At 49.5% G+C, this 13,870-nt stretch overlaps 1 protein-coding gene across 7 annotated transcripts in view; it reads right to left on the bottom strand.

The window, feature by feature from the left end:
- The window catches only part of LOC110517131 (ELKS/Rab6-interacting/CAST family member 1), a 278,426-nt gene that overhangs the window by 124,279 nt on the left and 140,277 nt on the right, over positions 1–13,870 (bottom strand). For all 7 annotated transcript variants that reach the window (XM_036945331.1, XM_036945335.1, XM_036945332.1 and 4 more), the window contains 2 exons: positions 9,779–9,916; positions 4,433–4,573 (listed from right to left, as the gene is read on the bottom strand). In XM_036945331.1, the coding sequence (XP_036801226.1) occupies positions 4,433–4,573; positions 9,779–9,916 (279 nt within the window). The remainder of the gene's footprint in view (positions 1–4,432; positions 4,574–9,778; positions 9,917–13,870) is intronic.

Raw genomic sequence — 13,870 nt, 5'->3', positions numbered from 1 at the left:
TGTTGGTACAGCTGGATGTTATAGTATGTTGGTAGCTGGATGTTATAGTATGTTGGTACAGCTGGATGTTATAGTGTGTTGGTACAGCTGGATGTTATAGTATGTTGGTAGCTGGATGTTATAGTATGTTGGTAGCTGGATGTTATAGTGTGTTGGTACAGCTGGATGTTATAGTATGTTGGTAGCTGGATGTTATAGTATGTTGGTACAGCTGGATGTTATAGTGTGTTGGTAGCTGGATGTTATAGTATGTTGGTAGCTGGATGTTATAGTGTGTTGGTACAGCTGGATGTTATAGTGTGTTGGTACAGCTGGATGTTATAGTATGTTGGTAGCTGGATGTTATAGTATGTTGGTACAGCTGGATGTTATAGTGTGTTGGTACAGCTGGATGTTATAGTATGTTGGTAGCTGGATGTTATAGTATGTTGGTAGCTGGATGTTATAGTATGTTGATACAGCTGGATGTTATAGTATGTTGGTACAGCTGGATGTTATAGTATGTTGGTACAGCTGGATGTTATAGTATGTTGGTAGCTGGATGTTATAGTATGTTGATACAGCTGGATGTTATAGTATGTTGGTAGCTGGATGTTATAGTATGTTGATACAGCTGGATGTTATAGTATGTTGGTAGTTGGATGTTATAGTATGTTGGTACAGCTGGATGTTATAGTGTGTTGGTAGCTGGATGTTATAGTATGTTGGTACAGCTGGATGTTATAGTATGTTGGTAGCTGGATGTTATAGTGTGTTGGTAGCTGGATGTTATAGTATGTTGGTACAGCTGGATGTTATAGTGTGTTGGTAGCTGGATGTTATAGTATGTTGGTACAGCTGGATGTTATAGTATGTTGGTAGTTGGATGTTATAGTATGTTGGTAGCTGGATGTTATAGTATGTTGGTACAGCTGGATGTTATAGTATTTTGGTAGCTGGATGTTATAGTGTGTTGGTAGCTGGATGTTATAGTATGTTGGTACAGCTGGATGTTATAGTATGTTGGAAGCTGGATGTTATAGTATGTTGGTAGCTGGATGTTATAGTGTGTTGGTAGCTGGATGTTATAGTGTGTTGGTAGCTGGATGTTATAGTATGTTGGTAGCTGGATGTTATAGTATGTTGGTAGCTGGATGTTATAGTGTGTTGGTAGCTGGATGTTATAGTGTGTTGGTAGCTGGATGTTATAGTATGTTGGTAGCTGGATGTTATAGTGTGTTGGTAGCTGGATGTTATAGTGTGTTGGTAGCTGGATGTTATAGTATGTTGGTAGCTGGATGTTATAGTGTGTTGGTACAGCTGGATGTTATAGTATGTTGGTAGCTGGATGTTATAGTGTGTTGGTAGCTGGATGTTATAGTGTGTTGGTAGCTGGATGTTATAGTATGTTGGTAGCTGGATGTTATAGTGTGTTGTACAGCTGGATGTTATAGTGTGTTGGTAGCTGGATGTTATAGTATGTTGGTAGCTGGATGTTATAGTATGTTGGTAGCTGGATGTTATAGTGTGTTGGTAGCTGGATGTTATAGTATGTTGGTAGCTGGATGTTATAGTATGTTGGTAGCTGGATGTTATAGTATGTTGGTAGCTGGATGTTATAGTATGTTGGTAGCTGGATGTTATAGTGTGTTGGTAGCTGGATGTTATAGTGTGTTGGTAGCTGGATGTTATAGTGTGTTGGTAGCTGGATGTTATAGTATGTTGGTAGCTGGATGTTATAGTATGTTGGTAGCTGGATGTTATAGTGTGTTGGTAGCTGGATGTTATAGTGTGTTGGTAGCTGGATGTTATAGTGTGTTGGTAGCTGGGTGTTATAGTATGTTGGTAGCTGGAGAAGGGAAGTGGCTTGGTGGTTGGGTGTTATAGTATGTTGGTAGCTGGATGTTATAGTATGTTGGTAGCTGGATGTTATAGTATGTTGGTAGCTGGATGTTATAGTGTGTTGGTAGCTGGATTTTATAGTGTGTTGGTAGCTGGATGTTATAGTGTGTTGGTAGCTGGATGTTATAGTATGTTGGTAGCTGGAGAAGGGAAGTGGCTTGGTGGTTGGGTGTTATAGTGTGTTGGTAGCTGGATGTTATAGTGTGTTGGTAGCTGGGTGTTATAGTGTGTTGGTAGCTGGGTGTTATAGTATGTTGGTAGCTGGAGAAGGGAAGTGGCTTGGTGGTTGGGTGTTATAGTGTGTTGGTAGCTGGATGTTATAGTGTGTTGGTAGCTGGATGTTATAGTGTGTTGGTAGCTGGATGTTATAGTATGTTGGTACAGCTGGAGAAGGGAAGTGGCTTGGTGGTTGGGTATTATATTGTGTGATGTGTTGAAGCTGTATTAGGAGCAGACAGACAGCCTAGAGGAATACCGAGGCTCACACAGTATAGGAATAACAGGAACAACAAACCTATTCTGCCATTATGTAGTAGAATATGTGACAGGATGTTTACAGCTCTCCTGTGTGTGTGTACCTGCACGTGTCCAAGTGACAATCATCTGTACTGAATGTCCATTTCAATGTTGGGCCTGTTTTCTGTGGAACTAGGGGTTGTCTAAGAGAGGGGGGGGGGGGGCCCAAGAGAGAAAGATAACATTTTGAGGTAGGCTATCAACAGAGGAACCCTTTATCTTGTTGTCACACACACACACACACACACACACACACACAAATGCAATGCCCACAGACCTCAGCCCACCCCTGAGTCAAGTCCCAGGTCCATCCCCTCCTCCTTTTATCATTCTGTCCGTTCATTCAGAGTGTCTCTGAGACAAACAGCAGACTGAGAACATCAGCAGTGGTCCATGGCTGACTGACTGGCTGACAGCTCCTGGTCTTTCCTCAGACGAATGCCTTGTCTCTGCCAGACAGTCACATAGGCTCATGGTTTAATATTCTCCTCTGCTCTGTCTGCCTGCCACTCTCAGGACAGGGCAGTAGCCAGTCAATCAATAGGCAGAGAGAGAGTCAATTGCTGATGTTTGTGCGGGACTGTCTGTCTGTCATTCAAGGAGTCTGTGACTCATCCAATCTAATACTCTGTGGACTATTTCTCAAGAAAAATGACTGGCTGGAATTTAAGGTGACCTTGCAGGTCAGGCAGCTTGGGTGGGGTCATCGTGGGGTCAGAATATGGTCTTGGTTCGATGATTGTATGGTCATTGTGTTATCCCTGTGTGGTCAACGTAGCTCACCTATTGGTCAGACAGGTCTCCCTGCAGTAGACTGAGTGTGGTGCCTGTCTGGTCATTGTAGCTCACCTATTGGTCAGATAGGTCTCCCTGCAGTAGACAGAGTGTGGTGCCTGTCTGGTCATTGTAGCTCACCTCTCGGTCAGACAGGTCTCCCTGCAGTAGACTGAGTGGGGTGCCTGTCTGGTCATTGTAGCTCACCTCTCGGTCAGACAGGTCTCCCTGCAGTAGACTGAGTGTGGTGCCTGTCTGGTCATTGTAGCTCACCTCTCGGTCAGACAGGTCTCCCTGCAGTAGACTGAGTGGGGTGCCTGTCTGGTCATTGTAGCTCACCTCTCGGTCAGACAGGTCTCCCTGCAGTAGACTGAGTGGGGTGCCTGTCTGGTCATTGTAGCTCACCTCTCGATCAGACAGGTCTCCCTGCAGTAGACTGAGTGGGGTGCCTGTCTGGTCATTGTAGCTCACCTCTCGGTCAGACAGGTCTCCCTGCAGTAGACTGAGTGTGGTGCCTGTCTGGTCATTGTAGCTCACCTCTCGGTCAGACAGGTCTCCCTGCAGTAGACTGAGTGGGGTGCCTGTCTGGTCATTGTAGCTCACCTCTCGGTCAGACAGGTCTCCCTGCAGTAGACTGAGTGGGGTGCCTGTCTGGCCATTGTAGCTCACCTCTCGATCAGACAGGTCTCCCTGCAGTAGACTGAGTGGGGTGCCTGTCTGGTCATTGTAGCTCACCTATTGGTCAGACAGGTCTCCCTGCAGTAGACTGAGTGGGGTGCCTGTCTGGTCATTGTAGCTCACCTATTGGTCAGACAGGTCTCCCTGCAGTAGACTGAGTGGGGTGCCTGTCTGGTCATTGTAGCTCACCTATTGGTCAGACAGGTCTCCCTGAAGTAGACTGAGTGGGGTGCCTGTCTGGTCATTGTAGCTCACCTATTGGTCAGATAGGTCTCCCTGCAGTAGACAGTGTGGTGCCTGTCTGGTCATTGTAGCTCACCTCTCGATCAGACAGGTCTCCCTGCAGTAGACAGAGTGTGGTGCCTGTCTGGTCATTGTAGCTCACCTATTGGTCAGACAGGTCTCCCTGCAGTAGACTGAGTGTGGTGCCTGTCTGGTCATTGTAGCTCACCTATTGGTCAGACAGGTCTCCCTGCAGTAGACTGAGTGCGGTGCCTGTCTGCTCATTGTAGCTCACCTCTCGGTCAGACAGGTCTCCCTGCAGGAGACTGAGTGTGGTGCCTGTCTGCTCATTGTAGCTCACCTCTCGGTCAGACAGGTCTCCCTGCAGTAGACTGAGTTTCTCTCTGAGCTCCTTCAGTTCTTTCTTGTTGGACTCGATGTCTTCTGTCTTCTCTCTGTCGTCTCTGTCTCTCTGCTCCTTCAGACGCTCAATGATACGCTCCTACAGAGAGGGTCAAAGGATTAATTCACACATGGGGACAGTCACATATACTCACCTGTAGAGGAATGGGTAGATAGAGGTCAGGGCCTCCCGAGTGGCGCGGTGGTTTAAGACACTGCATCACAGTGATAGCTCTGCTACTAGAGATCCTGGGTTAGAGTCCAGGCTCTGTCACAACCGGACGCGACAATTAACCCAGTATCGTCCGGGTTAGGGGAGGGTTTAGCCCAGCGTCGTCCGGGTTAGGGGAGGGTTTAGCCCAGCGTCGTCCGGGTTAGGGGAGGGTTTAGCCCAGCGTCGTCCGGGTTAGGGGAGGGTTTAGCCCAGCGTCGTCCTGGTTAGGGGAGGGTTTAGCCCAGCGTCATCCGGGTTAGGGGAGGGTTTGGCCCAGCGTCGTCCGGGTTAGGGGAGTGTTTAGCCCAGCGTCGTCCGGGTTAGAGGAGGGTTTAGCCCAGCGTCGTCCGGGTTAGGGGAGGGTTTAGCCCAGCATCGTCCGGGTTAGGGGAGGGTTTAGCCCAGCGTCGTCCGGGTTAGGGGAGGGTTTAGCCCAGCGTTGTCCGGGTTAGGGGAGGGTTTAGCCCAGCGTCGTCCGGGTTAGGGGAGGGTTTAGCCCAGCGTCGTCCGAGTTAGGGGAGGGTTTAGCCCAGCGTCGTCCGAGTTAGGGGAGGGTTTAGCCCAGCGTCGTCCGGGTTAGGGGAGGGTTTAGCCCAGCGTTGTCCGGGTTAGGGGAGGGTTTAGCCCAGCGTCGTCCGGGTTAGGGGAGGGTTTAGCCCAGCGTCGTCCGAGTTAGGGGAGGGTTTAGCCCAGCGTCGTCCGAGTTAGGGGAGGGTTTAGCCCAGCGTCGTCCGGGTTAGGGGAGGGTTTAGCCCAGCGTCGTCCGGGTTAGGGGAGGGTTTAGCCCAGCGTCGTCCGGGTTAGGGGAGGGTTTAGCCCAGCGTCGTCCGGGTTAGGGGAGGGTTTAGCCTAGTATCGTCCGGGTTAGGGGAGGGTTTAGCCCAGCGTCGTCCGGGTTAGGGGAGGGTTTAGCCCAGCGTCGTCCGGGTTAGGGGAGGGTTTAGCCCAGCGTCGTCCGGGTTAGGGGAGGGTTTAGCCTAGTATCGTCCGGGTTAGGGGAGGGTTTAGCCCAGCGTCGTCCGGGTTAGGGGAGGGTTTAGCCCACCGTTGTCCGGGTTAGGGGAGGGTTTGGCTGACCGGGATGTTCTTGTCCCATCGGGCACTAGGTGGGCCGCCCTGCCTAAGAGTTCATCTTCTATTGGTTTCTATTGACAACGGGGTCTGAATGTTGTTTTGAGGGCCATTACAACTGGCCTGGAAAATAATCTACTGGAAATTACTATAATTTAATGGCTATTATTACATCATATTAAACTAATAATAACCACTTTAGGTTGAATAATAAGTATGTTTTTCCTCATTCATCGCCTCACACACAGTCCATCAAAGTTTAACAGGCGCTCGAACTTACTACACTGATTAAATCACAAGCTCAGTAACATTTAATAGTGTAGCTCACACTCCTTATATCACAACTAGAACAGTGTCTGACAGAGTGTTCAACCTTCACAGCCAGTCAGAACAACACACACCACGTACTGGAAGACCAACGGTTGGCTCTGTTTATCTCACACCTGTGTGTTTGTGTGTCAACCTCAACCTCGCTCTGCATGGAAGAGAGAGAGTGGGTGAGGAAGAGAGAGAGGGGAGAGGGAGAGAGATAGGGGAGAGAGGAGAGGAGAGGAGAGGAGAGGAGAGGAGAGGAGAGGAGAGGAGAGGAGAGGAGAGAGAGAGAGAGAGAGAGAGAGAGAGAGAGAGAGAGAGAGAGAGAGGGAGAGAGAGAGAGAGAGAGAGAGAGAGAGGGAGAGAGGGAGAGAGAGATGGAGATGGAGATGAGAGAGAGAGGGTGAGAGAAAGGGTGAGAGGAGAGGAGAGAGGGAGAGACAGGGTGAGAGGGATAGAGAGGTAGAGAGGATGAGAGAGAGGAAGAGAAAGAGTGGGTCAGGAAGGGAGAGGGAGAGGGAAAGAGAGGAGAGGGAACAAGAGGAGAGGGAGAGAGAGGAGAGGGAAAGAGAAGAGAGGGAAAGAGAAGAGAGGGAAAGAGAAGAGAGGGAACGAGAAGAGAGGGAAAGAGAGGGAGAGGGAAAGAGAGGAGAGGGAAAGAGAAGAGAGGGAAAGAGAGGGAGAGGGAAAGAGAAGAGAGGGAAAGAGAAGAGAGGGAAAGAGAGGGAGAGGGAAAGAGAGGAGAGGGAGAGAGAGGAGAGGGAGAGGGAAAGAGAACCACCTGACGTGTCCGGAGAAAAGAGGGAGAGAGAGGGGAGGGGTAGAGAGAGAAAAGGGGGAGGGAGATGGAGAAAGTAGAGATGGAGAAAGTAGAGAGAAAGGGGAGGAGTAGAGAGAGAAAAGGGAGACATTTGAAAGAGAGATATTGTTTCACAACCTGTGGTGGTAGTGTAGTGTAGTAGTGTATTGTAGTAGCGTAGTAGTGGTGTAGTAGTGTAGTAGTGTAGTAGTGTAGTAGTGGTATAGTAGTGTAGTAGTGTAGTAGTGTGGTAGTGTATTGTGGTAGTGTAGTAGTGTGGTAGTGTATTGCGGTAGTGTAGTAGTGTAGTGTAGTAGTGTAGTAGTGTAGTAGTGTAGAAGTGGTGTAGTAGTGTAGTAGTGTAGTGTAGTAGTGGTATAGTAGTGTAGTAGTGTAGTAGTAGTGTAGTAGTGTAGTAGTGGTGTAGTAGTGTAGTGTAGTGTAGTAGTGTGGTGTAGTAGTGTAGTGTAGTGTAGTAGTGGTGTAGTAGTGTAGTAGTGTAGTAGTGTAGTAGTGGTGTAGTAGTGTAGTGTAGTGTAGTAGTGTGGTGTAGTAGTGTAGTAGTGTAGTAGTGGTGTAGTAGTGTAGTGTAGTGTAGTAGTGTGGTGTAGTAGTGTAGAAGTGGTAGTGTATTAGTGTAGTGTAGTAGTGTAGTGTAGTGTAGTAGTGTAGTGTAGTAGTGTAGTAGTGTAGTGTAGTGTAGTAGTGGTATAGTAGTGTAGTAGTGTAGTAGTGTAGTAGTGGTGTATTAGTGTAGTGTAGTAGTGTAGTGTAGTGTAGTAGTGTAGTGTAGTAGTGTAGTGTAGTGTAGTAGTGGTATAGTAGTGTAGTAGTGTAGTAGTGTAGTAGTGTAGTAGTAGTGTAGTAGTGGTATAGTAGTGTAGTGTAGTAGTGTAGTAGTGGTGTAGTAGTGTAGTGTAGTGTAGTAGTGTGGTGTAGTAGTGTAGAAGTGGTAGTGTATTAGTGTAGTGTAGTAGTGTAGTGTAGTGTAGTAGTGTAGTGTAGTAGTGTAGTAGTGTAGTGTAGTGTAGTAGTGGTATAGTAGTGTAGTAGTGTAGTAGTGTAGTAGTGTAGTAGTGTAGTGTAGTAGTGTAGTAGTGTAGTAGTGTAGTAGTGGTGTAGTAGTGTAGTAGTGTAGTGTAGTAGTGGTATAGTAGTGTAGTAGTAGTGTAGTAGTGTAGTGTAGTGTAGTAGTGTAGTAGTGGTGTAGTAGTGTAGTAGTGGTGTAGTAGTGTAGTAGTGGTGTAGTAGTGTAGTAGTGTAGTAGTGTAGAAGTGGTAGTGTAGTAGGGTGGTAGTGTAGTAGTGTAGTGTAGTAGTGTAGTGTAGTGTAGTAGTGTAGTAGTGGTGTAGTAGTGTAGTAGTGGTGTAGTAGTGTAGTAGTGTAGTAGTGTAGAAGTGGTAGTGTAGTAGGGTGGTAGTGTAGTAGTGTAGTGGTGTAGTCATGTGGTGTAGTAGTGTAGTAGTGGTAGTGTGGTAGTGTAGTAGTGTAATAGTATAGTAGTGTGGTGATATAGTAGTGTAGTAGTGTGGTGGTGTAGTAGTGTAGTGGTGTGGTGGTGTAGTAGTGTGGTGGTGTGGTAGTGTAGTAGTGTGGTGGTGTAGTAGTGTGGTAGTATAGTAGTGTGGTAGTGTAGTAGTGTGGTGGTGTAGTAGTGTGGTAGTATAGTAGTGTGGTGGTGTAGTAGTATAGTAGTGTAGTAGTGTGGTAGTATAGTAGTGTGGTAGTTATTGTGGTAGTGTAGTAGTGTGGTGGTGTAGTAGTATAGTAGTGTAGTAGTGTGGTAGTGTAGTAGTGTAGTAGTATAGTAGTGTGGTAGTTATTGTGGTAGTGTATTAGAGTGGTAGTGTAGTGTAGTGTAGTAGTGTAATGTAGTAGTGTGGTAGCGTAGTAGTGTAGTAGTGTATTGTGGTAGTGTAGTAGTGTGGTAGTGTATTGTGGTAGTGTAGTAGTGTGGTAGTGTATTGCGGTAGTGTAGTAGTGTGGTAGTGTAGTATTGTAGTAGTGTAGTGTAGTAGTGTGGTAGCGTAGTAGTGTAGTAGTGTATTGTGGTAGTGCAGTAGTGTGGTAGTGTAGTGTAGTGATGTAGTAGTGTAGTGTAGTGTAGTAGTGTGGTAGCGTAGTAGTGTAGTGTAGTAGTGTATTAGAGTGGTAGTGTAGTGTAGTGTAGTAGTGTAGTGTAGTAGTGTGGTAGCGTAGTAGTGTAGTAGTGTAGTGTGGTAGTGTAGTATTGTAGTAGTGTAGTGTAGTAGTGTGGTAGCGTAGTAGTGTAGTAGTGTATTGTGGTAGTGCAGTAGTGTGGTAGTGTAGTGTAGTGATGTAGTAGTGTAGTGTAGTGTAGTAGTGTGGTAGCGTAGTAGTGTAGTGTAGTAGTGTATTAGAGTGGTAGTGTAGTGTAGTGTAGTAGTGTAGTGTAGTAGTGTAGTAGTGTGGTAGCGTAGTTGTGTAGTGTAGTAGTGTAGTGTAGTGTAGTAGTGTAGTAGTGTAGTACTGCTGTGTATTATAGCATCATTCTCACAACAAAACCACAGCTTTTATTTTCATAGATTTCACAAATTCTAATTTTACAATGACGGCCAACCCCTCCCTACCTAGACGGCCTTTCCCGGCCAAACCCTCCCTAACCTGGACGGCCTATCCCGGGCAAACCCTCCCTACCTGGACGGCCTTTCCCGGCCAAACCCTCCCTAACCTGGACGGCCTATCCCGCCCAAACCCTCCCTAACCTGGACGAAGCTGGGCCAATTGTGCGCCACCCTATGGGACTCCCAATCACGGCCGGTTGTGATACAGCCCGGGAGATCAAACCAGTGTCTGTAGTGACGCCTCTAACACTGAGATGCAGTGCCTTAGACCGCTGTGCCACTCGGGAGCCCTAAAGCTCATGTGTGTGTTTCTATAATATATACCTTCTCAGCCAGTGCTTCCTCCAGGGTGGTGAGAGCTGTGTCAGTGTTGGAGGTGTCTGTCTGGAGAGACCTGACTCTGTCCTTCAGACTACTCATCTGTTTCTCCTTGTCTCTCAGCTGCTCCTGTAGATTCTCAATCTGAAGAGAGGGAGAGAGAGGAAAGGAGAGAGGAAGGGAAGGAGGAGGGAGGGGGGAGGCAAACGGGAGGGAGGAGAAGAGAGAGGGAGGAAAGGAAGGAGGGGAGGAAGGAGAGAGAGGGAGGGAGGGGAAGAAGGAGAGAGAGGGAGGGAGGGGGAATGGATGAGGGAGAGAGAGAGAGAGAGGGAAGGGAAGGGAGGGGGAATGGATGAGGGAGAGAGAGAGAGGGGGAAGGGAAGGGAGGGGGAATGGATGAGGGACGGAGAGGGAGCATTGTGAGTCAGCAGAAAACACACACATAAGATCTTGCTTGAGTGACACACACACACACACACACACACACACACACACACACACACACACACACACACACACACGACAAACAAAGACAGAAAAGCATGTGTTCAATGTAGAACGAACAAACTGAACAGAACACAACACAATAGAACACAACACAAACAGAACAGACAGAACACAACACAACACAATAGAACACAACACAACACAATAGAACACAACACAACACAATAGAACACAACACAACACAATAGAACACAACACAACACAATAGAACACAACACAATAGAACACAACACAACACAATAGAACACAACACAACACAATAGAACACAACACAACACAATAGAACACAACACAACACAATAGAACACAACAGAAAGAACACAACACAACAGAAAGAACACAACACAACAGTTTTTCCAGAGAACACACACTGTGGCCATTCAGATTTTCCAGCGCAGAGCGATGTTTCCTGAATAGCTTTGCAAAGGGAATGTATATTACTGGAAACTGTCAACGTTTAACAGTAAACCGGATAAATTATTTCCACTTTCCACAAAAAAATGAGGGGTGAATAAAACAGTGTTTAATTTGTATTGTCAACTTTTCTTATCTGGCTGTGAAAGGTGGCTTCAGTACCTGGAGCTGAGAGGTTGATAAATGGCATGGGTATGTAAGAGAGCTCTCACACACACACACACACACACACACACACACACACACACACACACACACACACACACACACACACACACACACATCCATCATCAGAGACAGCTCAATGAAGAGACTGTCTGTTTCTTTCTCCTATTTCACATTTAATTAAACACAGACTGATTTGATTAATACCTGCAATATTCTGTCTATCGCGTTTGACATAAACTGGTGTCAATATATCACCTTGTGTATAAATGTGAATGTCCTCCCCCCCCCCCCCCTCTTTCCCTCTCCCATTCATTCTCTCCCATTCTCTCTCTCCCATTCGCTCTCCCTCCCCTCTCTTTCCCTCTCCCATTCTCTCTCTCCCATTCGCTCTCCCTCCCCTCTCTTTCCCTCTCCCATTCTCTCTCTCCTCCCCTCTCTTTCCCTCTCCCATTCTCTCTCTCCCATTCTCGCTCTCCCATTCTCTCTCTCCCATTCTCTCTCTCCCTCCCCTCTCTTTCCCTCTCCCATTCTCTCTCTCCCATTCTCTCTCTCCCATTCTCTCTCCTCCCCTCTCTTTCCCTCTCCCATTCTCTCTCTCCTCCCCTCTCTTTCCCTCTCCCATTCTCTCTCCCTCCCCTCTCTTTCCCTCTCCCATTCTCTCTCTCCCATTCTCGCTCTCCCATTCTCTCTCTCCCATTCTCTCTCTCCCTCCCCTCTCTTTCCCTCTCCCATTCTCTCTCTCCCATTCTCTCTCCTCCCCTCTCTTTCCCTCTCCCATTCTCTCTCCTCCCCTCTCTTTCCCTCTCCCATTCTCTCTCCCTCCCCTCTCTTTCCCTCTCCCATTCTCTCTCTCCCATTCTCGCTCTCCCATTCTCTCTCTCCCATTCTCTCTCTCCCTCTCCTCCCATTCTCTCTCTCCCATTCTCGCTCTCCCATTCTCGCTCTATCATTCTCTCTCTCCCATTCTCTCTCTATAATTCTCTCTCTCCCATTCTCTCTCTCTATGACTCTCTCCCATTCTCTCTCTCTATGACTCTCTCTCTATGACTCTCTCTCTCTCTGACTCTCTCTCTCTGACTCTCTCTCCCATTCTCTCTCTCTATGTCTCTCTCTCCCATTCTCTCTCTCTCTCTGACTCTCTCTGTTGAAATAATGATTGAGGGGGTGAGAACCAAAGTACAAAACTAATCACACCATAAATATAACTAATCACACCATAAATATAGTTAATTGCTGTTAATCACAAATATAAAATGCATTATTCAAGTGTTTTGTTTCTCTGAGGCAGTTTGACGACTTCATCTCTTTTCTTATCTGTCAAAGTCAGGTCAAAGTCGGTGACCATGGCAATGAGCTGTCTGTCCCCTGTCTCATCCAATCAGAAGGCTGGTGTATGAAGGCCCCTAACCCCGCCGTACCCCTAACCCCACCGTATCCCTAACCCCGCAGCATCCCTAACCCCGCAGCACCCCTAACCCCGCAGCATCCCTAACCCCTCAGCATCCTTAACCCCGCCGTACCCCTAACCCCGCCGTACCCCTAACCTCGCAGCACCCCTAACCCCGCAGCACCCCTAACCCCGCAGCACCCCTAACCCCGCCGTACCCCTAACCCTGCAGCACCCCTAACCCCGCCGTACCCCTAACCCTGCAGCACCCCTAAGCCCAACATACCGCTAACCCTGCAGCACCCCTAACCCCGCAGCACCCCTAACCCCGCCGTACCCCTAACCCTGCCGCACCCCTAACCACGCAGCACCCCTAACCCCGCAGCACCCCTAACCCGCCGTACCCCTAACCCCGCAGCACCCCTAACCCCTCAGCGTCCCTAACCCCGCCGTACCCCTAATCCCTCAGCATCCCTAACCCCGCAGCACCCCTAACCCCGCCGTACCCCTAACCCTGCAGCACCCCTAACCCCGCAGCACCCTTAACCCCGCAGCATCCCTAACCCCGCAGCACCCCTAACCCCGCAGCACCCCTAACCCCGCAGCACCCCTAACCCCGCAGCACCCCTAACCCCGCAGCATCCCTAACCCCGCAGCACCCCTAACCCCGCAGCACCCCTAACCCCGCAGCACCCCTAACCCCGCAGCACCCCTAACCCCGCAGCATCCCTAACCAGGCAGCACCCCTAACCCCGCTGCACCCCTAACCCCGCAGCACCCCTAACCCCGCAGCACCCTTAACCCCGCAGCATCCTTAACCCCGCAGCACCCCTAACCCCGCAGCACCCCTAACCCCGCAGCACCCCTAACCCCGCAGCATCCCTAACCCCGCCGTACCCCTAACCCCGCAGCATCCCTAACCCCGCAGCACCCCTAACCCCGCAGCATCCCTAACCCCTCAGCATCCCTAACCCCGCCGTACCCCTAACCCCGCCGTACCCCTAACCTCGCAGCACCCCTAACCCCGCAGCACCCCTAACCCCGCAGCACCCCTAACCCCGCCGTACCCCTAACCCCGCCGTACCCCTAACCCTGCAGCACCCCTAAGCCCAACATACCGCTAACCCTGCAGCACCCCTAACCCCGCAGCACCCCTAACCCCGCCGTACCCCTAACCCTGCCGCACCCTAACCCCGCAGCACCCCTAACCCCGCAGCACCCCTAACCCGCCGTACCCCTAACCCCGCAGCACCCCTAACCCCTCAGCGTCCCTAACCCCGCCGTACCCCTAATCCCTCAGCATCCCTAACCCCGCAGCACCCCTAACCCCGCCGTACCCCTAACCCTGCAGCACCCCTAACCCCGCAGCACCCTTAACCCCGCAGCATCCCTAACCCCGCAGCACCCCTAACCCCGCAGCACCCCTAACCCCGCAGCACCCCTAACCCCGCAGCACCCCTAACCCCGCAGCATCCCTAACCCCGCAGCACCCCTAACCCCGCAGCACCCCTAACCCCGCAGCACCCCTAACCCCGCAGCACCCCTAACCCCGCAGCATCCCTAACCAGGCAGCACCCCTAACCCCGCTGCACCCCTAACCCCGCAGCACCCCTAACCCCGCA

The sequence above is a fragment of the Oncorhynchus mykiss genome, chromosome 15, assembly GCF_013265735.2.
Source record: "Oncorhynchus mykiss isolate Arlee chromosome 15, USDA_OmykA_1.1, whole genome shotgun sequence".
In the NCBI taxonomy this organism is placed as follows: Eukaryota; Metazoa; Chordata; class Actinopteri; order Salmoniformes; family Salmonidae; genus Oncorhynchus; species Oncorhynchus mykiss.
Note: the sequence above shows the minus strand (reverse complement) of the source record. Positions and strands in the feature narration are given on the sequence as shown.